The 24,546-nt window shown below is 46.9% G+C and overlaps 1 protein-coding gene across 1 annotated transcript in view; it reads right to left on the bottom strand.

Moving 5' to 3' along the window:
• Nucleotides 1-782: 782 nt before the first annotated feature.
• Nucleotides 783-24,546, bottom strand: part of LOC146861863 (uncharacterized) — a 136,758-nt gene continuing 112,994 nt past the window's right edge. Inside the window, exons 6-8 of the mRNA XM_085641033.1 lie at nt 7,204-7,293; nt 6,442-6,525; nt 783-2,193 (exon numbers count right to left, since the gene is read on the bottom strand). Of these exons, the coding sequence (XP_085497159.1) occupies nt 1,508-2,193; nt 6,442-6,525; nt 7,204-7,293 (860 nt within the window). The 3' untranslated portion in view covers nt 783-1,507. The remainder of the gene's footprint in view (nt 2,194-6,441; nt 6,526-7,203; nt 7,294-24,546) is intronic.

Here is a 24,546-nt window from a genome sequence, read left to right as displayed (position 1 = left end):
ACCACAAAGTGTGCAAAGACGTAGCTCACAGCACATGCAGGGAATTAAAAATGGAAATATGCATAAATTGCTAAATTTTTACTGTTGTTATTCTGGGTACATGCCCCATTACTTCTGTGTAAATTCCCATTTAAAGTTCAACATACACATCGCCACAAAAAAAGGGGGAAATAGAAGAACTGTAAGATGGTGAAAAAGGAAAGAACAAGCCAATACACATTATACAACTCTGTATGATTATACCCATTAAGAACTTGGGTGAACCTGCACGGTCCAGGCAGGTTCCCACACCTGAAGCATATACCCCACACTAGAGGCAGTGCACTCTGATAAAGTAAGCGAAACCCTGATTTGCTTTTACCTCAGCACAGATTAAAAAACACAACTGAGTCCATTATCCTCAATGTTTCACCACCCATCTGAACCCAGTGACTTTTCCAATATATCCAATCACCTCCACTCAATCTGTTCCAGTTTCCAACTCTTTGAGACCGTCTTAATGAAAAGTGTAGCATTCTTCTTGAAAATAGGCAGGCAACAGAAATGAACTGAGGCAAAAACCACTAAACGGGAAACAGGAATGTTGGAGATAATTGATATTACCGGCAACTGAAATATCAATATAAAGGAAAACAACATTGTAATTAGCTTTACAAGGGAATTCGCCCTTTTGCGGTGAATGGAACTTCCAAAGAGGTAACCTAAGTATATTGCACAAATCTAGTTCCTGATTTCCAGGTAACCTTTAGAGCTTCAATAATACAGTCAAATGAAAGCCAAATCAAGGTTATCATCAGTCTGCTTTCTTTATTACTCATCAACAGTAACCAGGACACAACCAGAATCCTATATGTCCTATGTAATTAATCCTGCAAATTAACTGCAACATGTCATTTTAGTAAATAAGTAGGACCAAACAGATCTTGGTTCTGGAGCTTGATGTTAGACATGGTTGTGATCAACATACTATGAAGTTGTATTTATAACGTCAGTTGTTCCTCATGATATTAAAACGCTTCTGCTTGTTTCTCATAATTAACAAATCCTACTTGGGGATCTCATGCCTGAGTCAGGAAATGGTAGATTAACCTTCTGCACAGCAAGCAGCAGAACACAAGTTCCTCACATCTGTTTGATTCACACATCTTAATCCACTACATTTCATTTACTTCGGGACCTTTGTAATGTATTTTCAACTTGAAGGTTTACTACATTTGTTATAAAGAATAAGAATGATTTCAGAGTTCCCATTTCCAGTCTTGGTCATATTATTTGTTGTAACATTGGACTTTTTAAAATCAGTTTTGCTAGGATGGAATCATAAATGAGGTTTATAGTGAACTAATACTACAACTGAGATGCTATGTTTTGCACTGGTGCACCCAACTGAAGCTATCAACAGACCTAACTTCAATGGTGGACTACTGTACTGTTTGATGTCAGCATCGCTGCCTTGCGGAGATTTTGACAAAGATCATTTACAACAAGTCCATTCAGATCACTGAACTCAGTTCATACCTGTGCTTTCCACATGTGTTTTCTGATGTGCAATAAGACTCGCCTTCCAAGGAAAGCACTTTGTACACCTGTTGCATCGATATGGTCTCTCTCCTGTATGTCCTCTTTGATGTCCAATAAGGTGGTGCTTCTGAATGAAGCTTTTTCCACATTCACCACAGTGATATGGCCTTTCTCCCGAATGCGTTCTCTTGTGTTTAACAAGTGTGTTCTTCATTCTAAATCCTTTCCCACATTCTGAACACTGATAAGCTCTCTTTCCATTGTGAACTTTCCTGTGTTTAACAAGACTGATGAATTGCCTAAAGCTTTTATCACACTCAGTACAAGAATATAGTTTCCATGTTTGCTGTGTGCTTGGCTGGGATGTATGAAGACTGACATTCTCCAAACTATTTTCACAATCAAGTATTCTTGAGCCTTCATCTCCTAGTATTCGCACATGTAAATTGGAATATTGCGGATTTCTGAAATTGCTTGTATATTGAGGAATTTTATCTTCTTCCAGTTCTTGGTTTCCTTCTGGCCACAGATGGCTCTTGAAAGAGGTTTCCTTAACAGACTTCGGAAGCTCTTTCTCTTTGGCTTTTCTTGAAAAATCTTTGCATGATGCTATTTTTCCAACACATGTGAAAGACTCTACATCTTTTCTTTCAAAGATCATCCTTTGGACACCTATTTCGAAACAAAATCAGAGATGGAACTTTAGTGTGCTACATATAGAGATTATAAATACATGCTATTTATTTGCAAACATTCAGAAATAATGTGTCCTGTATGTGCCTCCTAGAGTACATAGTTCTCCCTGGCTAGATCTGAAAGTACTCGAGGCCTACAAAATTTGAACTTGTGAACGCCTCTTTTCTTTCTTGACAGCAAAATGTTGTAACTCCTTACTACTGGCTCTCTGACTGACATTTTAATTGCCAAACCTGCAATTGTGCTTGGGGTTTAACCATTCCTAAAAGGGATCTTTTAAAAAATAATCATGCCCTTAGCTTGTGCTAATTTGAGAAGCTGCACATTTGTGCCAGTTATCACCTAACTTTCATTAACTTTCTGCAAACGCCAGGTTTTCCATATAAGGGCAATTTAAAAACAACAATGGCTCCTATTTTTGTGCCTACAACTAATCTTGCCTTTGTGTGCCTGCTCTTTCTTTCTCAGCCTTTTGGGCACAGAGAGAACCCCATCAGCACTTCCTTTAAGCCACCATTGCTGCACTTTATCTCTTCTGTATGGAGACTAGTACAGCTATAGAACAAGCAAGAGACTCAAGGCCCACAAAACCAATGCTGGTGGTGAAAACAGAGACATGTAAAGGTGAAGGAGAGTCATGGGAAAGCTAACGAGGACACATGTTGTGATAAAGGCATTTTTTTGAGGTCATCTGGAATACTTAGGGGGCTGATGAGGCGATATAGGGACTAATGGTGAAACGTGGGGATGTAGGAGGAAACTTGAGGGAAGGCAAGCAGGCCAATTAAAAGGTAGTTCAAAAGGGATACATAGGGGCTAAGGGGGAGCTATAGGGAGTATGGAAGAAACAAATGGTGTGGATTGGAGGACTTAATATGCTAATGGAAAAGTTTAGAGGTGCTAGGCAAACATTGGGGATTATACGGAGAACAGTGAAGCACCTATGAAGAGACAAAAAGGGAGGTTATAACCAACGAAATTAAGACTTTCAGCTGAATTTTAGGATACTAATTTTGGGTATCTGTACTTGCTTTACAGACATGTTATTTCATTAATTTTACATTTGATGAAGGAGTTCTGTATCCACTTGAACACTGTCAATTTCCGCCATGTCACCAAAATCCCAGATTGTGGGATATTCTTTAGACCCCACTATGAGATCCATTTGAATGTGTCGGAGCCTGTGACCATCGGCTGTGGCATCAGGCAGGGCTGCCCACTGTCACTGCTATTGTTCTCATTGGCTATAGAACCACTGACGGTGGCCCTCCGGAACAGTGGAGCCGACTGGGGGATACCTTTGGGTGATGGAACACATGCAATTTCCCTCTACGCCGCCGACCTGTTTTTTTACTTTAGAGACATAAGGGGCCCCTGCAATGATATAGCGAAGACCCTCGCTGACTTTGCGTCCCTATCTGATCTGCAGGTGAATTGGGCAAAATCGTGCCCATTCAATCCATCCGCTCCAGATCTCATGCTGATTGTTAATGGTGTGTGTGTGCAATGGCAGCCATCTGTGTTTAGAAACTTAAGCATCAGGATTTACCATCAGCCTGTGGAGCCGCTGGAGGAGAACCTCCTGCGAGCGACCGCTACCATGAAATCGCTGATGCTATTTGGCGGAGATTGCCCCTGACAGTCATGTGTCACATAGCCCGACTGAAAATGGTTGTGCTGCCCGGTCTCTTGTACTTCTTCACTAACCTGGCAATATACATTCGACCCCCAGTCTTTCCTTCCTCCTAATGTACTATTTGGGAGTCTATGTGGCATGGCTCAAGATGCCGAGTTGCGCTATCCAAACTGGCCAAGGAGGGCTCGCTGTGTGTGCCCAATATGGAGCATTAGTATCTGGCAGCACAACTGAAATGGGTGGCCAAGTGGGCCAGCGGGCTGAACCTGGGGGACACTGCCACACACTTACCAGCGTGGACGAACGCTTCAATCCTCAGGTTATTTCACGCCGGGAGACGAGGTGCGAAACCCGCTTAGCTGATGCCAGAGGTGGCCCATAGATGCTTTCTCAAAGCCTGCACCTCACAAGTGCGACGGTCCCCTATGCACCTGCATTGCCTTTACAGGGCACACCAAGGGGCAAACGGGCCACTACCGGGGCAGAGCTCTCCACCTGGGGGAGGTGAGGCTGCAGACACTGGGAGACCTCCACCACAATGGCCAATTGGCACCCTCTGATGTCCTGGCGGATGAGGACGATCTGCTGCGGTGTCAGTTCCTCCGACATACCTTGCTGATTACGGCGCTGCGAGCGATGTGGGGGGACATATGGCAGGAGCCCACAATACACCTCACTATTCAGTACATACAAGTGATGGGTACAGGGAGACTCCTCAGAAAATGGTTTGCTGACTCGTTATATTCCCACGTGGCACAACTGCTACATCCCTCAAGAGCGACTGGGACGTGGATCTCCTCCGACTGTGTACAGACCGCGAATGGGCGGCTATATTGGAGGGGCCCACGTTCATCCCCACAAACTCCATGTTCCGACTCATAAAATACTATATAATACACAAAGCGTATTTGACACCTGGCCAAAATAAACACGTATTTTAGGCGCACCAATGCCCACTGTCCTAGATGCCACTTGGTGGATTCAAATCTTATTCACATGCTGTAGAGCTGTACGGCACTCACTACTTACTGGCAGTAAGTTGTCACCCGCCTGAGCGACTGCACCGGACGTATGGTGGAGTGCACCAGGGAGGTGTGCCTCCTGGGCCTTTACCACTGGTCCAAAAAAACACAAGGTGACATCTAGGTTCACTGACTTGGGTTTAATTACAACCAAGCGTTTGATCACTAAGCCAGTGGCGGCGTGACTCCGCTCGCTGACGAACTGGGCGCAGGCGGAAAGCGTCGCCTTACATCGCAAAGACACCCTGGGACTTTGTAAGTTGCCGAAGGCAGCAGCATGGGATGCATTCCTCCAGGAGCTTTGCAACACCTGGCAATCAGAAGACAAATCTCAGACACCCACCACAGGTCCTGAAGGGGAACCTGTAGGGACTTGCTGCAAAGCGTAGCGGTGTCACTCTAGGGACCCAGCAGGTAGATGGTTAGAGCATCCTCCATTCTCGAACGCACGTAACCGGGAAATACACCATATGTTGAGAAAGGTAGATACTGCCAAGAAACAAATTATGGGTGATAGGGAAGCTTTGGGGGGCAACGGAGACCTGAGTTGGGCAAAGTTTGTTTGTTCATACCCTGACCTTACCTCCCCCCCACCCTTCCTCTCCCATCCCAGACATGCCTCATGCAGAAATGGGAACACCGACACTAAATGTAGCAACTACTTCTATGTACCATGTGTCACCCTACAACATGAGCTTCTGTAGTGCACAATCTGGTAAATGTTAGCATCTGTACTGTGTACTGCTGCTCCCCCAATTTTGAACTGTTATATATACGAGTCTCAAAGCTTACCTATGACTGATGTATGTGCATGTACAGCACCTGTTCTTAAATCATAAACTCAATAAAGAAATGTAAACCAAAACAAATGAGGTCCGTTTGAATTACAAAGGAGGCAGTAATGCCAGTTATTGGTCTCATTGGAAAAGTAAGGTCCGTGATAACACCACAGGTTTGTCAATCCATGTAGACCAAATTCTCTGGGGGAAAGTGTGGGGAAAAATGAGGAAATACCATCAGAAATCAGACTGGAATTACTGGTTCCCCCCATTAATTCCTCATTCCTCAGGGTTCAACCTGGAATCCCTGTTAATTTCCCAACCCACAGAGTTGATGATAGACTCTGGTATAATTTATTCCAGGCGTACGGAGCTCCCTATATCCGGGACACTCGTAATGAAGCCCAAAGTGATGTCCTTTGGATTAAAGGTTTATGTGTCCTGCACCATAATGTCACTGGTAGCCAATTATTATGTGGTACTACTTCAAATTCTATAAGGAGTAAAGTGTGTTCAATGTTACTTCCACTACTCTTCTGATTTGATTTATTTCAGCCACAGACCTCAACTGCATCACCTCCAAAGTGTTCTTTTATCACTTATGTAGGTAAATAAAAGAGAATTAACATATTTCTTTTAACAAAAATATGGCTTTATAAGAACATTCAAAAGTTTGGAAAACACTCTATCCTTTATCATATGATTTTTCCAGAATAAAGAAAGTAAGACTGAAAAGGGCATTCCGTTTGTTAGTAAATACCCCAAGTTCCCCAAGATAAGTACACACTTCTTCGTTTATGCTTCGGCTCCTCCTGGAAATCTTCCTCTGGTTTAACACTTAGGTCAAGCACAGGTCTTGCAAGTGCATTACCTGAATGAATGAGAAGATAGTACAAATAAATTAATAAAATATTAGCTAAATATTTTGCAGACCTTGAATTAATTAATCAATAAAAAATATTACAAGAGCATTTTAAGTAAATAGGAGGAGCTACACTACTTGAAGGCTATTCAATAGTTTGAGTCTGATTTAACTTATTTGTATTTCTGTCCAGGTTTTGTTAGCAGAATTGAATTTCCAAAAATAACATGTGAATTAAGTTATTACCAAAAAAATAATAACACAGGAGGATGAGGCAGGTATAAACAGATACTTCTATTTGAATCACAAGTTCAAACATGGCCACTCTTAGTTGTGATTAAAATCCTTTAATATTAGACTTCTAACTCCAATCAAAACACATGGATTTCAAGATTTAGTATACACAGAGAAAACAGACAATTATTAATTTTTCTTGATATGTCGTTTTTGCATTACTGTCCCAATTAAGAACTGAAAACACATTTCTTCACACTGGGTTTGCACTGGCATTTAGGGATAACTATGAGCGGGTGGTATAGGTGCATACTAAATACAAATATATGCGCAGCACTGGCACAAGATACAGTTTACAAGCGTTATCTTCCAGTTTGTCCAATAGAAGACATCATTGATAATCACTAATGACTAATAATCAGACTTCGGCAGTGCAGTCATAACTATATTTACCTGCCAAGATACAGGTGCTTATATCTCCTTTATTTGCAGCGAGGTGGGGCACAAACCTTGCTTGAGGCTCAACGCTGAGGGAGGGAAATCCTGCAAGAAAAAATAAACTGATTATTGTTCAAACAGTATCACAGTGTTTGATGCATTGATAAACTGTGTATGACCCAAAAATGTTTCCCTGAATATGGCAGTTATCCTCCCTCCATTTTGCCTCAATAAGTAGTCAACTACCACAAACCTCTGCAGTGCATAATATCAAGAAAATCAAGTGTATCTTCTGAAGATCATGATACCTTACTCCAAAAATACATTCTACTGTAGGGACCATTCACACACCACTTACACCACTGCAGGGTGCTCATAGATGGAAGAAAAGAAAGGCAAAAGCTTAAAGTCAGCGTTTTACATACGTGTCTAACTCACTCGTTGTACTTCATGTGATCCTACTGCATACCCAGAAGAAGAAGCTTGCAACAAAGATGCATTGGAGTATAATGTAGAAAATAGTCCTGGACCAAAATAATAAATGGTGGCACTCGCCACTGGTCGCATTCTAACTCTGCCAAACACAAACCGGTGTCAACAAGGTCAACAGGCTTTTGTGTTACATGGTGGCATAAGCACCAGCCGAGTGGGTTTCCGAAGGCCACTCCAGGTGATGCTTGAGACACCTTTTGAGGACCCACTTTAGTGGACATGCTTCATTCTGCCTACATCGAAGGAGTGGTGTTATCACTTATTGAATTAATTTTCTGGCCCTACAATGATTTACGAAAACTGCATTCCAGTAGATTAATGTCAACTACATCATGCAGGAAGTCTAATCCTCTTCGAACAAATCACTTCATTTTAACGTTCTAAAAGATATTGCGTGCCCATTTTCAACCGACTTCTTAAAATCAGAGGAAAAAATAGGGGACACCTTTTTGTCAATTTTTACTCAGCAGACCTCCGAAGTCAAACAATTCCAAGAGTGTAAAAACCCAAATTACTCGGCTACGAATAAGAAGCCTCTAATCGACAAAATTGCAGTTTACCAATCTGGGTTCATCAAACCATCTATTGCTGCCCAAAACTAACATTGTTGATATCAAGAGACCAGATCTCTGGTGGTTCAGAGCGTGATCCTAAGTAGGCTCGATTACTGTAATTCACTGTTCCTGGGTGCCCCTCGGTACACTGTACAGGGACTGCAAAGAATACAGTCCGCCGCAGCCAAACTGGCCTTGGGAAGACAACGTGACTCCTCAACAACACTGGCATTGAGGGACCTTCATTGGCTCCCGATCAATAAAAGGATCGAGTTTAAATCACTGGTAATGGTGTATAGAGCCCTCCATAACATTGGTCCTCCTCCTCTGTGCGACAGATTCTCATGGTACGAACCAAAGAGACTTCTTCGGTCCACCAGCCAAAGTTTGGCAGTGGTTACCAGAGTTAAACACACCAAGACGGGAGGCAGGGCCTTCAGTACGGCGGCAGCCCGCCTTTGGAATCAAATCCCCCAAGATCTACGCCAAGCCAAATCATTGCTGAATTTTAGGAAAAATCTTAAAACATGGCTCTTTGGCAGACATTAAAGTGTAACATTCTTGGCACAACGGCAAACGTTCCTACTGTCTCAGGTTTTTTCTATAGTCTCTTAGCGCCAGGATACCCGTAGGGTGACAGAAAGCGCTATAGAAGAATTTTATACAATACAATACAATACAATACAATATCCATGTGTTCCTAACTCCCTTAATTTGCGAAAAAAAACACTGAAGAAATTGTTAAGCGGTAGTCCCAGTTCAAAATCTCTGGTTCTGGAGTTATCTGGTTCACCTGATATCAATCCGCATCCATATTGTAATCTCCCTGGCAACTATGTGTAATATTCGGAATTACTGAACTGCTGAGAGAGAATGCTATCGTCCATACTAACTCTACTTGAAAAGTCAGCCAATAATGAGGATCACATTTCATATGCTCATTCTTTGATCCTTCATAGTTTGGTTTCACAGGAGGAAAATATCTTGGACAAGGGTCTTCCAGATTCTAAGCTTGATGGCAAGGGAATTCTAGTGGTCTTGTTAATGCTGTTCCTCAAAACCAATGCCATATATCTCTAGACGACTAGGACATTGGGATACATGTAGGTCAGCTCAGTAGTGTCTAAAGAAAGTAAAAGAGCAACAATATTGGAAAGGGAACTCTGATTTACTCCTTAGACAATTTATTTGATGAAATGTCAGATGAAGTACCCCCTAAAGATGCTGCCAGGTGCAATTTAGGGTCTAAGGGTGCTCTCTGCTTCCAAGCTTTCAGGGAAAAACAATAAACAAGACCCCAAAAGCCCCACAATGGAGGACTCTGCTAAAAAACTGGGAGAAAAACAGACAATGAAAAAACAAAGAACGACATAAAAAAGGAGGGTGAAGAAATTACGGTTTGCTACAATCCTGCTCCGCGTGGCTTTTCAGGAAGTAGTGGAAGACAGTAACTCTGTCCCATTGCCTTCCCTTAGAATCTCAAAACCTATCTAGTTAAAAATTGGCCCTAGTGGATTCTCTGGATTGGTCATATCTTCCTGTGAATCCAGACTGTATAAGCTCTGCTCGCAGATTTACCAATATAATTTCTTTCAGTACGCTCAATCAACAGGCTAAGGCGTTCTCTAAGAACACAAGTGTTAAATCGCCTGAAAGTTTAAATAATTTTTCTGTGCGAAATGCAGTTTACGATACTGAAGTATACCTAATTTTAGATTTCATTATTCTTTTTGATATTTAGGTAATGTCATTGAATAGATTGTTTCGTTAAAACGGTCTTTCGGACATTAAAGCATTACAATGATACGCTGTAGTGATATACATATAGTTCAAATTTTGCATTCATCCATGGGCAATAGACCCAGAGCTACTTTATGTTTAGATTTCTTTTATTGATTTCAAGTCAATTAAACAACAAACAAAAAACAAATATGTGCTGTACATATCGGTGTGTAGTCCACTAGCGGGACTGCCGTAAATAAGAAATGATAACAATGAACAAGAAAATAACTCCCCCCCCCCCTCCCCCTCCTTCTGTCAAAGGTTTAAGCCGATACAATGTTCTTCCAGACTCTTCAACGGTCAATCGACCCTAATGGATTGGGCTTAGTGTTGTGCATGCTCGTTCAACTTCGTCTGTAGAGATGGATCCGCCAGTTGTAGTAGTCTCAAATATTTGGGGCAGGTAAGTTCTGTAAACTCCGAAGTCAACACTTTTAAGAAGGGCTCCCACTGGTCGTAGAAGGAGGCACCTGGGTTTGTGAGTGATGACATTTTCTCCATCCAGAGTATGCCCCACAACCTATGGAGCCATCCCAGACGAGTTGGGATAGTTGTAGTGCCCCAGTGGGAGAGGATGTTTTGTAGGGCTGACCCCAATGGTAATGCCATTTGTCTGCCTCTTCGCGCCCTGAGTGGGAAGGTGATCAAATTAGGGAGACCCAAAAGAGTGTAAGCTGATAAACGTGGAATCTGGATGTCAAAATGGGAATCAATGTCATTTATTATCTCCTTCCAATAGTCCACCAAATGAGGACAGTCCCATAACAGGTGAGTCAAGGGTGCCCTGCAAACCACATGCCCTCCGACATTGAGGGTTTCGTGATGGGTTGCCCTTATGGAGCCGGGGGGGAGTTAAGTACCAATAGGTGGCAATTTTCATGGCCATTTCAATACTTGCTATGTTTGCCCTGTGTGTCGAGCTCTGTAGTATATATCTGACCCTTCTTTCTGTGTCAGTGATCTGCCAAGTTCCGCTTCCCATTGCAGCTAACCTGGAGATTTCCTAGTTTCATGGACGCACTTGATGAATTTATACAAGTCTGATGTCAGGCGGACATCTGTGTGCCCCATGAGTAGCCACTTTTCGAAAGGTGTGAGGTGTCTTTCTGCACCTTCCCGCACCTCTGGATGCATCACCCAGTGTCGGATCTGTAAATAGCGGTAGCGTTCCGTCTCCGGGAGGTCATGTCAGAAAATGTCAGAGAGCCTGTCGTGTCAAAGAGGTGCCCTATGGAGCGCTGGCCTTCCTTAGTCCAATATGTGAACCCCAACGTGTCTAGCCCTGGCAAAAAATCCGGGTTGTTCACCATAGGTGTAATTGGGGACGGGAAAGTCGTAAGTCCCCGGGAACCGGCTACCCTATCCCAAGCTTTGAGGGTGGGGTGAGTCACCTTAGAAAGGTATAAGTACCGAGGTCTGGCAGCTTTCATAAGGAAGGGGACTCCACAGAGGGGCTGTATGGCAAGGGACCTGTCCATAAACAGCCAGTGTTTCTCAGACTCTGGACGAGACCACTCAACCAGTGGCCTCATCTGAACTGCCCACCAGTAGGCTTGCAAATTTGGGACTCCCAGTCCTCCCTCGGCAGGGTCCCTTTAGCTTAACTCCCTACGCAGTCGCGGTCTCTGGTCCCGCCATATGAAGCACTCTAAGTCCCTTTGTAGTGAGTGTAGTACACCCAAAGGGGGAACAAATGGGATTGCCTGGAATAGGTATATTATCTTAGGAAGTATGGTCATTTTTATGGCTGCTGTCCGGGCTAGCCACAACAGCGAGTGAGGCCTCCACTTACGAAGGCAGTCCCTCATGTGCCTTAGCGGTGTCGTGTAGTTCCGCAAGTTAGTATTCTGACTATTGGCCGTAAGCTGCAGGCCTAGGTAAGGAATTGCGTCCTGATCCCAATGAATACGGTAAGACCGCTGAAGTGCTCCCAAGGTGTCAGGGCCGAGAGATAGATTGAGGGCTTGAGTTTTATGAACGTTTTATCTTGAAGCCGGGCGCTTGAGCGAAACGGTCAAGCTCCACCAGTAAGGCTGGGAGTGACTCCCTAGGCTTCTCCAATGTGGCCACCACGTCATTGGCGTAGAGGCTTATTTTATGCTCTTCGCCCCAGAATTGCACCCCTGACATTGAGGGGTCAAACAAAAGTGGCGACAATGGGCACCCCTGCCTTGTTCCTTGTTGGATGGGGAAGGTGTTTGAGATGAGCCCATTCTCCTGCACTGAGGCGGAGGGATTGGTATAGCTGCTGAGTACCCAATCAATAAAACACTGAGGAAGGCCGAAATGGGCTAGGGTCGCCTTGAGATACGGCCAATGAACTAGGCATGGGCGGTGAACTCCGCTCCGCTAGCGGAGTTTGCGAGGTATCCCGCACTCCGCGTTACGTGGAGCTCGCAGAGTTCCGAAAAACTCTGCTTTGCGCTGCGGAGCATAGTTTTATTCCTCGCTCGCGCTCACCAAGGTCAAGTTGGCGAGCGAGGAAAATCCACCTCCCGGCGAGAATTTTCCTTGTTTGCGACAACATCAAGTTCGGGAGCATGGAAAATAAACCTCCTGGTGAGATTTTTCAACGTGGGGGGGGGGGTCAGATTTCTCATTGCGAGTGACTACCCGTTTTCGTTGAGAAAGCTGCCGCTCGAGTAAAAATATACTTGAGCGGCAGAAAAGGTAGGCTTGCACTGTGCATGGTGCTGTTCGCATTGATTGCACAGTGCGGACAAGCATCCGGCACAGTGCAATCACCGCGAACAGCATTTTTATACTGTACTACTTTTTTGCACTTCACGTAGCTTTGCGTAGTGCAACTCCGCGAACTCCGCCCAGGTTACAATGAACCCTGTCAAATGCTTTCTCAGCGTCAACAGAGAATATCATGCGCTCGACAGGGAAGCGGTCAGATTTGGCCACTAAGTGCAAGAGGCGTTTTGTTTTGTCAGAACACTGATGCCCAGGGACGAAACCCGACTGGTCAGGGTCTATCAACTCAGGCAGGTGAGGGGAGAGTCTCTGTGCCAAAATCCCAGTAAAAATGTTAAGGTCCACAATAAGAAGGGAGATGGGACGAAAAGATGTGCATTGTCGTTTGTCCTTGCCTGCTTTAGGAATCACCGTAACCAGTGCCTCCAACATCAATGGCGGGAGAGGGTTAATCGCACCAATCGAGTTGTACACCCTCACCAACAGCGGGGCCAACATCATGCAAAAGGTTTTAAAGAAGGTGGAGGGGAATCCATCAGGACCCGGAGATTTATGCGTTTTTAATTTGGATATGGCAGAGATGACCTCTTCCAACCTAATAGGGGATTCGAAGTCCTCTACTTGACTCAGAACTAACTGAGCAGTGTTCATCCCCTGTAGATATTGAGCGAGGCCTTCCTCTGGTAATTTCTGGGCCCCGTATAAGGACGCATAAAATTGCCTAAATGTTTCGGCGATGCCCTGATCAGTGGTCTGTTCCTGTCCTAGCTGATCTATTACTATGGGGATGTGAGATGACTGTCTTTGCACCCGTAGTCTATTGGCTAAGAGACTCCCACTTCTATCTCCCCCCATGTAAAAAAGTGTGTCTAAGCCGATGGGCAGCGTCCTCGGCTCTATCCATGTCCAGGCCCGCCAACTGGGCTCTCACTGCCTTGAGTTGTTTCCACACCCTGGGCACGCTGGTTCTTTGGTGGATGTGCTCTAGTTCCACTACTGTTTTCGAGAGTTGCTCCCTTTTCTCTCTCCTAATCTTATTGTCAGCTGCGGATATCGCTCGGAACTGCCCCCTGACCACTGCCTTCAGGGCAACCCACAGAATTGCTATTGACGTATCTGGAGTGTCGTTAATGGCCAGGTAGTCAGTTATGGTTTTGGTGACCTGCTTAACTACGGAGGGGCGCTGAAACATCGTCTCTCTGAGGCGCCAGAGGCGGCGGGGGATCTATAGTGATGTAGAGACAGGGATATACGCACAGCTGAGTGATCGGACTGGGGGCATGGGAGAATCTCCACTTTTTGTGTCTGTTGTGTCAATGTATCCGATGTCAGTATGTAATCTATTCTGGCGTACGTTTTGTGGGAATGCGAATAGAATGTATTCTCTAGAAGACGGGTGATGTAGTCGCTAGACGTCCTTGAGCTCTGCCTCGGTCAATAGGCACCTCCCTTTCCCAGTAAGGGCCCCAGTCTGCCCTGAGCGCTGACAAGATCTATCCAGATCATTGTCAAAAGCCAAATTGAAGTCTCTCCCCAGAAGTAATGCTCTATCTGGGGAGCCAAACAGCTCCTGAGTCTCACCTTGGAGAAACCTTGGCTATTGTTAAAGTATGCTGTCCCAGTGTGAAGGTGTAGACTAAAAGTCTGCCCTTGATCTCAGCCTGTTTAAGGTCAATTTTACCCTGGAACCTAGCGGAGAGCAGTATAGCCACCCCTGCCGTCATAGAGGAATGAGATGAAAACAACTGGTGGGGGAATGCCTTGGATCGTGATCTGTGGGTATCCTTTGCCAGGAGATGCGTCTCCAGGAGGAGACATATATGGGCATCAGAATTTTCTAAGAAGGACAGGAGTAATCGCCTCTTAGTTGGACTATTAAGGCCCTTTACATTGAGTGATAAGATTTTAATGTCCGCAGTCATAATAATGGATGTCGAGATGCACATAGAAGACCTGTAAGCCCGGACCCACCCTAGGACACACTATGTTCATGCCTGTCCGGAGTACCCAGTGGTTGCCCTGGCATATACGGCTCAAAGTTCTTCCGTATTTAGAAGGAGGAGGAGAGGACCCTATTACCCCAATAACAGAACAAACAAAACTTAACAACAACTTACAAAGTCAATGAATGTCCTGGGTTGCAAACCCCATGGTGAGGCGTGAGATGTTCAGCAGTAACCCCTACACCACCCCCATCCCACCCGAGCCCCAGTGTCAAAGATCCGGAGGTGCCACTCCTTTTCAACTCGTCCCCCTGGCTTTAGGTCATTGCATTCTTCAGTCCACTTCCAATGTTGCGATGGCTGCTATCCTTTAGCCATCATCTCACGATGAGGGCGGAGTCGCAGTGGATACCTCCCCGCCCGTCGCCATCTCTCGGTCCCAGCACATCGTCCTTCGGTGTCCTCTTGTGCTGGGGCCCCTTCGTCGTCTTTGGGCATATTGATTAGCGATTTGACTTTCTGCAAAGAGCAGATTTGACAGAGTCTGCCATCCCACTTAAAAATTATCCTGAAGTGGTGCCTCCAGGAATATGAACTGTCTTTCGAGCGCAGGAATGCTGTGACTGGCCTAAACTCCTTTCTGTTTTGCAGAGTGGAAGCAGCTAGGTCCTGAAACAAGAGGGGTCTGGACAAGCGAAAGTCTATAGGGTGCTTAACTCGTGCTCTAGAAGAATCCATTCTGTTAGCTGAAAGTCGTGGACACACGTTAAAATGTCTGGCGGGGGGGAGTGGTTGCTGGTCTCTTAGGCCCAACCCGATGGGTCCAGTCCAATTTTATCTGTTGCTCCAAGGGGTGGGCACCCAGGATGAAACAGAAGAGTTCCTCCACAAAAGCTTCTATGTCCTGCCCTTCTACTCCCTGAGGAGCTGCCCAGATTTTTATGTTGTTCCGACGGGAGCGATTCTCGAGGTCCTCCACATGGGCTTGAAGGTCCAGTTGCTGATCTTGAAGGCGGAGGACCTCCTGCTGAAGCTGGTCAATCTCCTCATCCCTCATCGAAGCCTGTGTCTCCAGTGTGTCCATTCTATCGCCAATTGAGTCTATGTCCCTTCGCAGTTCCCAGAGTTCCAGGGATATTTCCTTCTTCATGGCACGGAGTTCCCCTTTCAGTAAGGCAAATAAGGATTCAAGGAAACCATGTGTGACTGGTCCCTCAACGTCGCCCTGTTTGTGTTCTGTTGAATGCCCACTCGAGGACGGAGCCGCATCGGCCCCTCCAGCGCTGGTTTTAGGGAGATCTTTAACTGATCGCTCTTTCTTAGTTTTTTTGGCCTCCGTGGCTGAGAGTCACTGCTTCCCCACTTGTGTCCACGATCCGGGCTATGATTAGAGTAAGTGGTTAAGAGCCGCTAAATAGAGAAGTGGGGACACGAGACCCCCCCCCTTCCAAAGTTCCTCAGAGCAGTCTATTGTTGCATTGTGCGACTATTGCCCTTTTCCACAATGGGCCACTGAATCTCAAGGCCTGCCCAAACGGTCTACCCTCTCACCGTGTGATTTTGTCTCTCCTTTAAGGGGGGACAGTCTCTGCGGGTCAGCCCTTCTAGCCTCCCGGCCTTGCCGACAGTCAGCCTGATGAGCCCATGAGGCCCGTCTCGGGCTATCCCTAGGCCTGCTGCACGGGTCCAGCTGGTCCCAGATACTGCTCTTGATTGTGAGCCCTCTCAGTCCCGGCAGCCCACTCCGCGACTCTCAAGGCCGTCCTCTGCAGTGTCTTCAGTCATGTTTGAGGGCCCAGAGTAGTTCACGCCCCAGGGGTCGGCAGCCAATATCCTGGGCCTTCACAGCTACCCTGCGTCACAAATCCCGGGGAAGAGTCGCGTCGCTTCTGCTCAGCCTAGCACTCCAGGGCACGGGCCTCTATGCCACTCCACGCCTGCAGTATGGGGCTCCCGCCCTGAGTACCAGCTCCTGCTACTTTCCGCGTCCCCCTTGGGCTCCTCGGCTAGCAGTCACAGTTATGCAGGCAAGGGGCCGGGTCGTTGAGGGAAGGTAAAGCCCCGTTCTTTCCCTCTGCTGGGCTCACCTGCTTTAGGCTGCGCACCTCCACGGGCCTCCCGACAAGCTTCGAGGCCTAAAGACCCGCTCCTACCCCCACCAGAGGGCCTCCAGTCTTGGATGGGCGTTGCTCGCCCCAAAGGGGACGGCTTCCTTCTGCTGATCTGGCTCGTCCCAAAGGAGAGAAAGCTCCGCCGCCTAGGGACATCCCCGGTGCTCAGCTGCCGGGACCACCGCTGTCCACCACGCCCGGGCAGCGTATGCAAGCCTGCGTCGGCTCCAGGAAGGCCGCACACGCTCGCTCTCGGCTGGGTGAGCCGAGAGCTCAGTGACGCAGAAGCGGCAGGCGCGGTCCTCTGGAGCCCACGCTACGCCACTTTGCCCCCTCCAGGTCCGAATTGTCGCAGGGTCGATCACCGGGGTTATGGGTGGTGTTTCTGCACCTTCCCGGGTCTGCGGTCCGAAGCTGTAGAGCTGGGGCCCAAGTGAAGAACCGGAGTGGCGAGCAGGCACGTTCTACTTGGCCGGCATCTTGGCCACGCCTCCAAGAGCTACTTTTAACTCCAAGTTAATATTGAATTTGATTCTGCAAAACTGTGATTATTTCATCAGCTGGGGTATAGAGGTCATTCCATACTTTCCAGGAAAGGAAAAAAAGAAAGATACATTGTTGGCCACAGATTACTTTTGTGAAAGAGCTCTCTGATGAGGCTAGAGTGCATGATCACAGTAAAGATGCGGTGTTGGGGCAGGAGAAAATCATGGTGGTTTCAGTAGGGGAGGGGGAGGGGGGAAGATCAAGATATCAAAGTTAGGAGTGTGTATTGTGATGACGATGGCGTTATTCACTGGAATTGGTTGGCCGGTGCTCTTAGCTATGATCATCATTCTGGAAGCCTGCCATACCAAAGGAATTAACAGGGGGTTACAAATCATTTTCTGGAACATGGCAGGCTTCTCTTATGATAACTAAAAACATGATCCGTTGAACAGCCTTATTGTGATATTATATGTATTCAAGAATCATGGCAGACTATAGATTTTCAGCTTAATAACTATTACATGTTTAGCTGCCACGCAACACCCAATAAGAGGGGTCATGTGAGCAAGGGGAAAACAATTTCACAGAGTGCTAATTACATCTGGTCCTACAGTTGTTTTGCTCACCCATCAAACGTAGCTCAATGTGAAAAGCTCTTGAGGGAAACTAGCCAGTTGACTGGTGATCATTCCCTGCTTCTGGTGAATATATATATTCCCCCAGGTGATCTTATACACCCCTTATTACTTATATGTTTTCTTTCAAGTCCCAGATTTCTGAATTGGAAAATTTTCAAAATGTAGTCAGGATTAGTGATTTCAATACAAAAGTGTCAAACTAGCATTAAGAGTCTTTGCAAATACAGACAGGGAAGAGGATATGAGGACATTTCTTTTCCTACAAATTGTTAATTGTTAAATACATCAAACCAATAAAGCAAACAGAAAACACGGTAAACAATACACTGCTATACCATTGTTTAATCCCGTAAGGACAATAGATTTTCAAAGCATTCGCTCTTAAGGTCCCCCTCTCGCCTCCTTTTCCATCCAATCAACGTTCACAAGTGCAATGGACTGATTAAGAAACAGTGAATCAACATATGGTACTGTAATAGTTGTACAAGGGTTGCCTTTCTATTCGTTCCATTTTACCCATATTTTGCCCACTTTTGAGGACAGCCCCTCCCCTCATAAACTACTTTCACAGTGATAATACACCAGTACATACAGCTTTTCTAGTCTTTTAATTGTGGCGGTTGCTCCGCTCCCCATGAACAGGCAATGTTACGCTTTGCTACAATCAGCCCCAATGTTAAATCTGAGGTGTCCCAGATATTGAGAAGACACCACTTGCATCCAAATTACCCTCACTAACATCGATCATGCATGTGACTAAAGTTCCCCAGTAGAACTGCACTGAGGGTCCTTACATAAGATATGAAAAAAGCTGCCTACCTGCCCACAATTTCTACGACAATGTGGATCTGTGTCCTTGCCAATTTTACTAGCGTTGTGCAGAAGTAGTAGGATCTATGTACAATTTTTAGTGGTATCAAACAGAACCTGTACTTAAGTGCCACTTGCCTGGGCGATGCCAAGGCCTTAGGTCATTAGTCGTCCTCAAGACTTTCAAGCTCTTTCTCCCATTGAGCCCTTATATATAGCAGGGTATCTGGGGAGTTGTTACGGAGTTTTTGATAAGCAAGTGAGATAGCTTTACGGGGCATGTAGGTGTTGAGTAATCTTTCCTCTAGTGGAGAGGCCTCGGAGTGTCTCACATGCTGGAATGGCCTTCTGCAGGGCATGTCGTATCTGTATATAACATTAGGTTTTAGTGGGTTCTAGCTTATACTCAGCTTGTAGGTCTGTGAAAGGAACAACACTTCTCTGTACCCAGAGATACTTCACCCACGACAAGCCAATAAGGTCCCATTTGTCAAAGTCAGGCTGTGTCCCCAGAGTGCCTAGTCTAGCTGAGTCCCACAGAGGGGTGGCTTGTATTTTATCTCTCCATCCGAGGGCTTGCAAGGTTGTGTGCCAGGTATGCAATGTAACTGCAGTCAAGCCTGTATACATCTTGTGGCGCGCTCTCCCATATAGAGCTCTAAGACAGCCTCCCAGGTGCATTATATATCTGTCCATACAATAATGTGGTTCAGACGTAGGGAGGTGTATCCAATGATTAACCGCAGTTAATTGTGCCACCCACTGGGGGTATGGCTAGTGGCCAAAGGAAATGGTCGCTTGCTAAGGCGGCTCCGCAGCCCTCGCCGGAAAATCGGATCATTTCTCTGTCCATTGACCCGGAGACTTCCCCAAAACGCAGGGGAACTCTCCCGAAGCCAATCCAACTCGGTGGCACCACTTTGGGAAAGCAACTGCTGGATTTAGAGCCGATGAGTACGTTCGTCTCGGAGCCTCCCGGACGACCCAAAATGGCGGCCGGAGACTAGCAACTCAGATGGCCCAGATCACAAACCAAAGATCGTGGCCACATCGCCCTGACACCTGAACTGGGCACAGCAATCCACGCTACAATCCCTGGGCCTTCCTTGGACGGCGCCGGTGAGAACCTACCGGGAAAACGAAGCAGACGCAGAGAGCGGAGAGGACTGAACGCGGCGGAAGACAGCCAAAACACCGCCTTTGGATCGAGGTGCCGGCCTAATCAAGGTCCCTGGCCAGGGGCCTTCTGAGGGACTGCAGAGAACCGTCGGACTTCGCTGAGCCCTCCGGGACCCGAGGTGAGAGAGTGCTAGTTGGGGGCAGCGGCAGGAAGGAAAAAGTGCAACATTATCCCCGCCGACCCAATGGAGCGGAGAGCTGAAGGAAATTGAGGCCCCGGATCTGCGGCCTACCCCTAAAGAGATCGTTAGGGCAACTGCTCTCCATGCGCTGACCCCCGGAGAGGCCACTAAAGTTACGTCCTCACCTACAACCGCAGCCGACTCAAGACCTGCTTCCTTTTAGGGGTTCCAGACAGCAAAGGGCATAGCGCCAGGCCCAGGTGAGATACGGACGACCCAGCAGCCACGCAGCCTAGACAACACACCCCACCAGCAAGGCGCACATATTAGAATAAGGCATATCCTACTCCACTGCGGCAACTGTGCGAGACGACGGACCACGGTCATACCGAGGGGCGCTGATTTCTGGGCTGATCAAGGATACCCAGGTAGACAGCTGCACCTACCGCCGTACAACTTGTCCAGGGCACAACCGACCCCCTGGGGGCCTTGGCACTAGCGGTGGGAAGGTTCCCACCCACACTGGCAGTAGACGGATATTGGACATCGTCCACTCAGGACCAACAACGCAAGGGCCTCCATCGTCTCCTGGCCCCAAGGATCCACCTGGAACCCCGACAGGCCGGCGGAGAGTAGTCCTACCTCTGCGCATGCGGCGGCAATTACAGGTGCGTTCCCCCAGGCAGCCTCTGTCTCCGATACACCACCCATGGCTAACAATAAAGGTCTTAAATCGCAAGCTCAAAAACAGTTGCCGAAGTTTGCCTGGACGAAGCAGGGAGAGGATACCGAGATGGCATCGGGTGGGGATCCCAAAACATCACAACCTCGCCCCCGGCTAAAAGTCTTACCCTAGAGGACGTTATGGAGGCAATAGCGGGGGTGCGAACATCCCTGGAAACACACATAGACTCAGTGAATATCGAAGTAACCCTCCCACGAGCAGATCTGAAGAAAATGGATTCTAGAGTTCGTGAAGTTAAGACTACTACGGCAGCCCTAGTATCTGACACATCTACCCTCCAGGATCAGTTCGCCCAGCTGCAGAACCAGCAGAAAAGAATGGAAGAACTCCTTGACGATTATGAAGGGAGGGCCAGAAGAAACAACATCCGAATTCTTGGGGTGCCAGAATGAATGGAGGGGTCAGCAGCCGACCTCTTTGTGGAGGACCTCATCCTCAACAAACTCCAACCTAAACGTCTCTCAAGCTACTTTTCCATAGAGTGAGCACATAGGGTTCCTGGGGGACGCCCTAAACCCGGAGCTCCTCCGCGACCCATGATCGCAAGGGTTTTTAATTTTCGGGACAGAGATGTTATCTTACAGACTGCAAGGGCCGGACCTCCACTGAAAATGGACAAAGCAAATATCACATTTTTCCCAGACTACACCGTCAAAGTGCAAGCACAACGATGCAGCTTTACGGCAGTTAAAAAAGCCCTCCGGGACAAAAATATTAAATACTCCATGCTGTTCCCAGCCAAACTACGGGTGGAGTCCGAAGGCAAGACTTGGTTTTTCCTGTCCCCGGAGGAGGCCTGGGACTGGGTGGAGGAATGGCGCAGAGCGGGAAAACATTTAGACGGATGACATAATGGCGGCCCTAGTAACAGTCAGCGGGCTTCTTCCGCTACAAGAGAGAGACAATCGGAGGAGGGCCCGGATGACACACACTGACTCAAGCTGTGGACTCCAACTGCTTTAACCCATGTCTATTAGTCAGGTCCACATCTACCGGACTAGTAACTTCCAGCTCTCAGGCAATGACTCTCTGAGCACGAGCAGACTGCACCTTCGATTTGGGATGGACGGAACCAAACACACGCCTCATGGTCTTGGAACTATGAGGAAACATTATCAAAGGATTGGACTGTACTAAATGTTGTTTAACTGGACGATAATAATACTATGATTAACGGCAGGGGATGGAGGTGGTTAGCCAGACACCTCGCAAATGGGAGGGTGGGCGACAGGCACTCTGCCTTGTTGGGGAGTGGATAGTTCAGATTCCACTGGCAGGGGGGCTGGGTGGGGGGTTCGGGAAGGGGGTGGGGGGTTGGCTGGGGTTTCGATTGTTTGGTTTTCTTTGCACAGAACACACAAGTAAGTGGGGAATCACCAATTCATAAGGCTATACAACAATGTTTGTTAACAGACGGTGGAGATGGAACAAAGGGGCTCCCGTTAATTTCGTGGTCACACACTACTCTTCACTACCTGATCCAATGCCAGGGCTGCCACTATTGGCACCAGGCTCCATACTCGCTGTCTCTAATTACTAGACATGGCGGACTCTAAAGATATAAAACTATCCATATTGACGTGGAATGTCAATGGGCTGGGCAGCAAAATAAAGAGGGGGATAGTCCTGCAGTACCTTAAACGACACTCGCCAGATCTAGTATTAATGCAGGAAACTCATTTGGTGAGTAACAGTTGTAAAACTCTCCACAGATGGGGATACAGACTTATGGCCCATGCAGGATTTACGTCTGGCTCTAGAGGTACGGGTATCCTCATACGCAAAAACCTAGCCCTCACTCTCACTCGCGTTTGTACCGACCCCCAGGGAAGATTCGCTGTTCTTGAAGCGATCTGGAAGGGAAAGCAGTTGAGTATAATTTCAGCCTATCTTCCACCAGCTCTGGGCAAGACGGCACTACAAGATCTAGGCAAAATACTCATTGATCTCCCCCCGGGCACTTTCATTCTGGGCAGAGACTTTAACATGACTATGGACAATACGCTTGACAGGGATCCCCAAATAACTGCTCCCAGACGTAACACTTTCCTAGCAGACTTTACCCAAGCACTTGGACTCACAGATATATGGCGCACGCTGAATCCAGATGGAACTAATTTCACGCACTACTCCAATGCACACAACAGTATGTCCCGCATAGACTAATTTTTTTGCTTTCCTCCGAGACATAGGGTACTTCCAGCATCCCCAGTGACTCCCAAGGGGTATCTCAGACCACTCTCCCGTCAGGGTTGAACTCACCTTTCACCGACGCTCGGCCCGTGGCCCCACAATTCTCAATCCATGGCTACTCACCATTCCAGATATCAAAGAAGACCTTGCCGAACATACAGATCACTACTTCACTGAAAACATAGGCTCTGTAGACTCAGCAAGCACCATATGGGAAGCCTATAAGGCAGTAATCAAGGGTCGTGCTCTAGCTTTAAAAATTGGATACCTCCGGAACCAGAGCGAACAGCTAACCCAGTTGGAGAGCGACCTACTCCTTCTTGAGACGGAGTACAGCACCTCTCCCACTGAAGCCACAGCCCCCAAACTCCGAAATAAACAATTAGAATACAAAGCATTAACAAGAGAAAAAGCCCAAGCCAGACTACTTCAAACGAGACATAGAGTCTATGAACTCGGGGAACAGGCTGGCAAAATACTGGCATGGCTGGAAAAACGAGACCAAGAGGCGCGCTGGGTCCCTGAAATCATACTGGAAGATGGGAGGCGGGTAACAGACCCCCAGGACGTAGCGGAGAAGTTTGCAGATCACCTGGATGCCATATATACCTCTAGGACCACGTCCTCCTACGAAGACTCTCGTCAACTTCTGGAAGACATGACTCTACCAACACTATCAGATACTGATAATGAAACCCTAGATGACGATATTACCACAGACGAAGTCTGCAAAGCTATCTTTGCTATCAAATCAGGAAAAGCGATGGAACCAAATGGGATTCCCATTGAGTTACTTAAGGGGATGGCTGTCAACGTAACTCCACACCTTAAAAATATGTATGACGAGAGTCGGGAGAGAGGCATCCTTCCCTTAGACCAACGACTAGCCATAATAGGTGTCATTCGCAAACCGGGTAAACCAGCAGCAAATTGTGGCTCCTATAGACCTATTTCATTAATTAGCTCAGAGGCCAAGGTGTTGGCCAAACTTCTTGCATCCCGGCTAATAGATGTATTCCCCTCTCTGGTACATGAAGACCAATCAGGATTTATACCAGGTCGGAATACCGCCCTTAATATTCGACGGGTCTACAATGTCCTAGGTTGGCAGCCCTATCTGCGTGAAGACGCGGTTATACTGTCATTAGACGCCACTATGGCGTTCGACTAGATAGAATGGCCCTATCTCTTCGAAGTTTTGGCGCGGTTGGGATTCGGCCCATGCTTCCGGCAGTGGGTGGCATTGCTATACAAGGACCTACTGGGTCAGGTCAGGGTGAACAATCACACTTCACGCACATTTTCCCCTACGGAGAGGCACCAGACAAGGTTGTCCTTTGTCCCCCTTACTATTTCCATTAACCCTCGAACCATTAGCCAACTGGATAAGACGGGAATTTTCCATAGGGGACTAAAGTGGAGCGAGGATACAGAGAACAAAATATCACTCTACGCGGATGACATCCTCATATACCTGGCATCCCCCCGAGCCTCCATCAACAGTTTATTTAACGTCATCACCAACTTTGGCAAATACGCGGGTTACACTATTAACTGGTCCAAATCAGAATTATATGTACTGCACGGCCCCTCGCCTCGT

The sequence above is a fragment of the Triturus cristatus genome, chromosome 2_2 (genome assembly GCF_964204655.1).
Source record: "Triturus cristatus chromosome 2_2, aTriCri1.1, whole genome shotgun sequence".
Lineage (NCBI taxonomy): Eukaryota > Metazoa > Chordata > Amphibia > Caudata > Salamandridae > Triturus > Triturus cristatus.
Note: the sequence above shows the minus strand (reverse complement) of the source record. Positions and strands in the feature narration are given on the sequence as shown.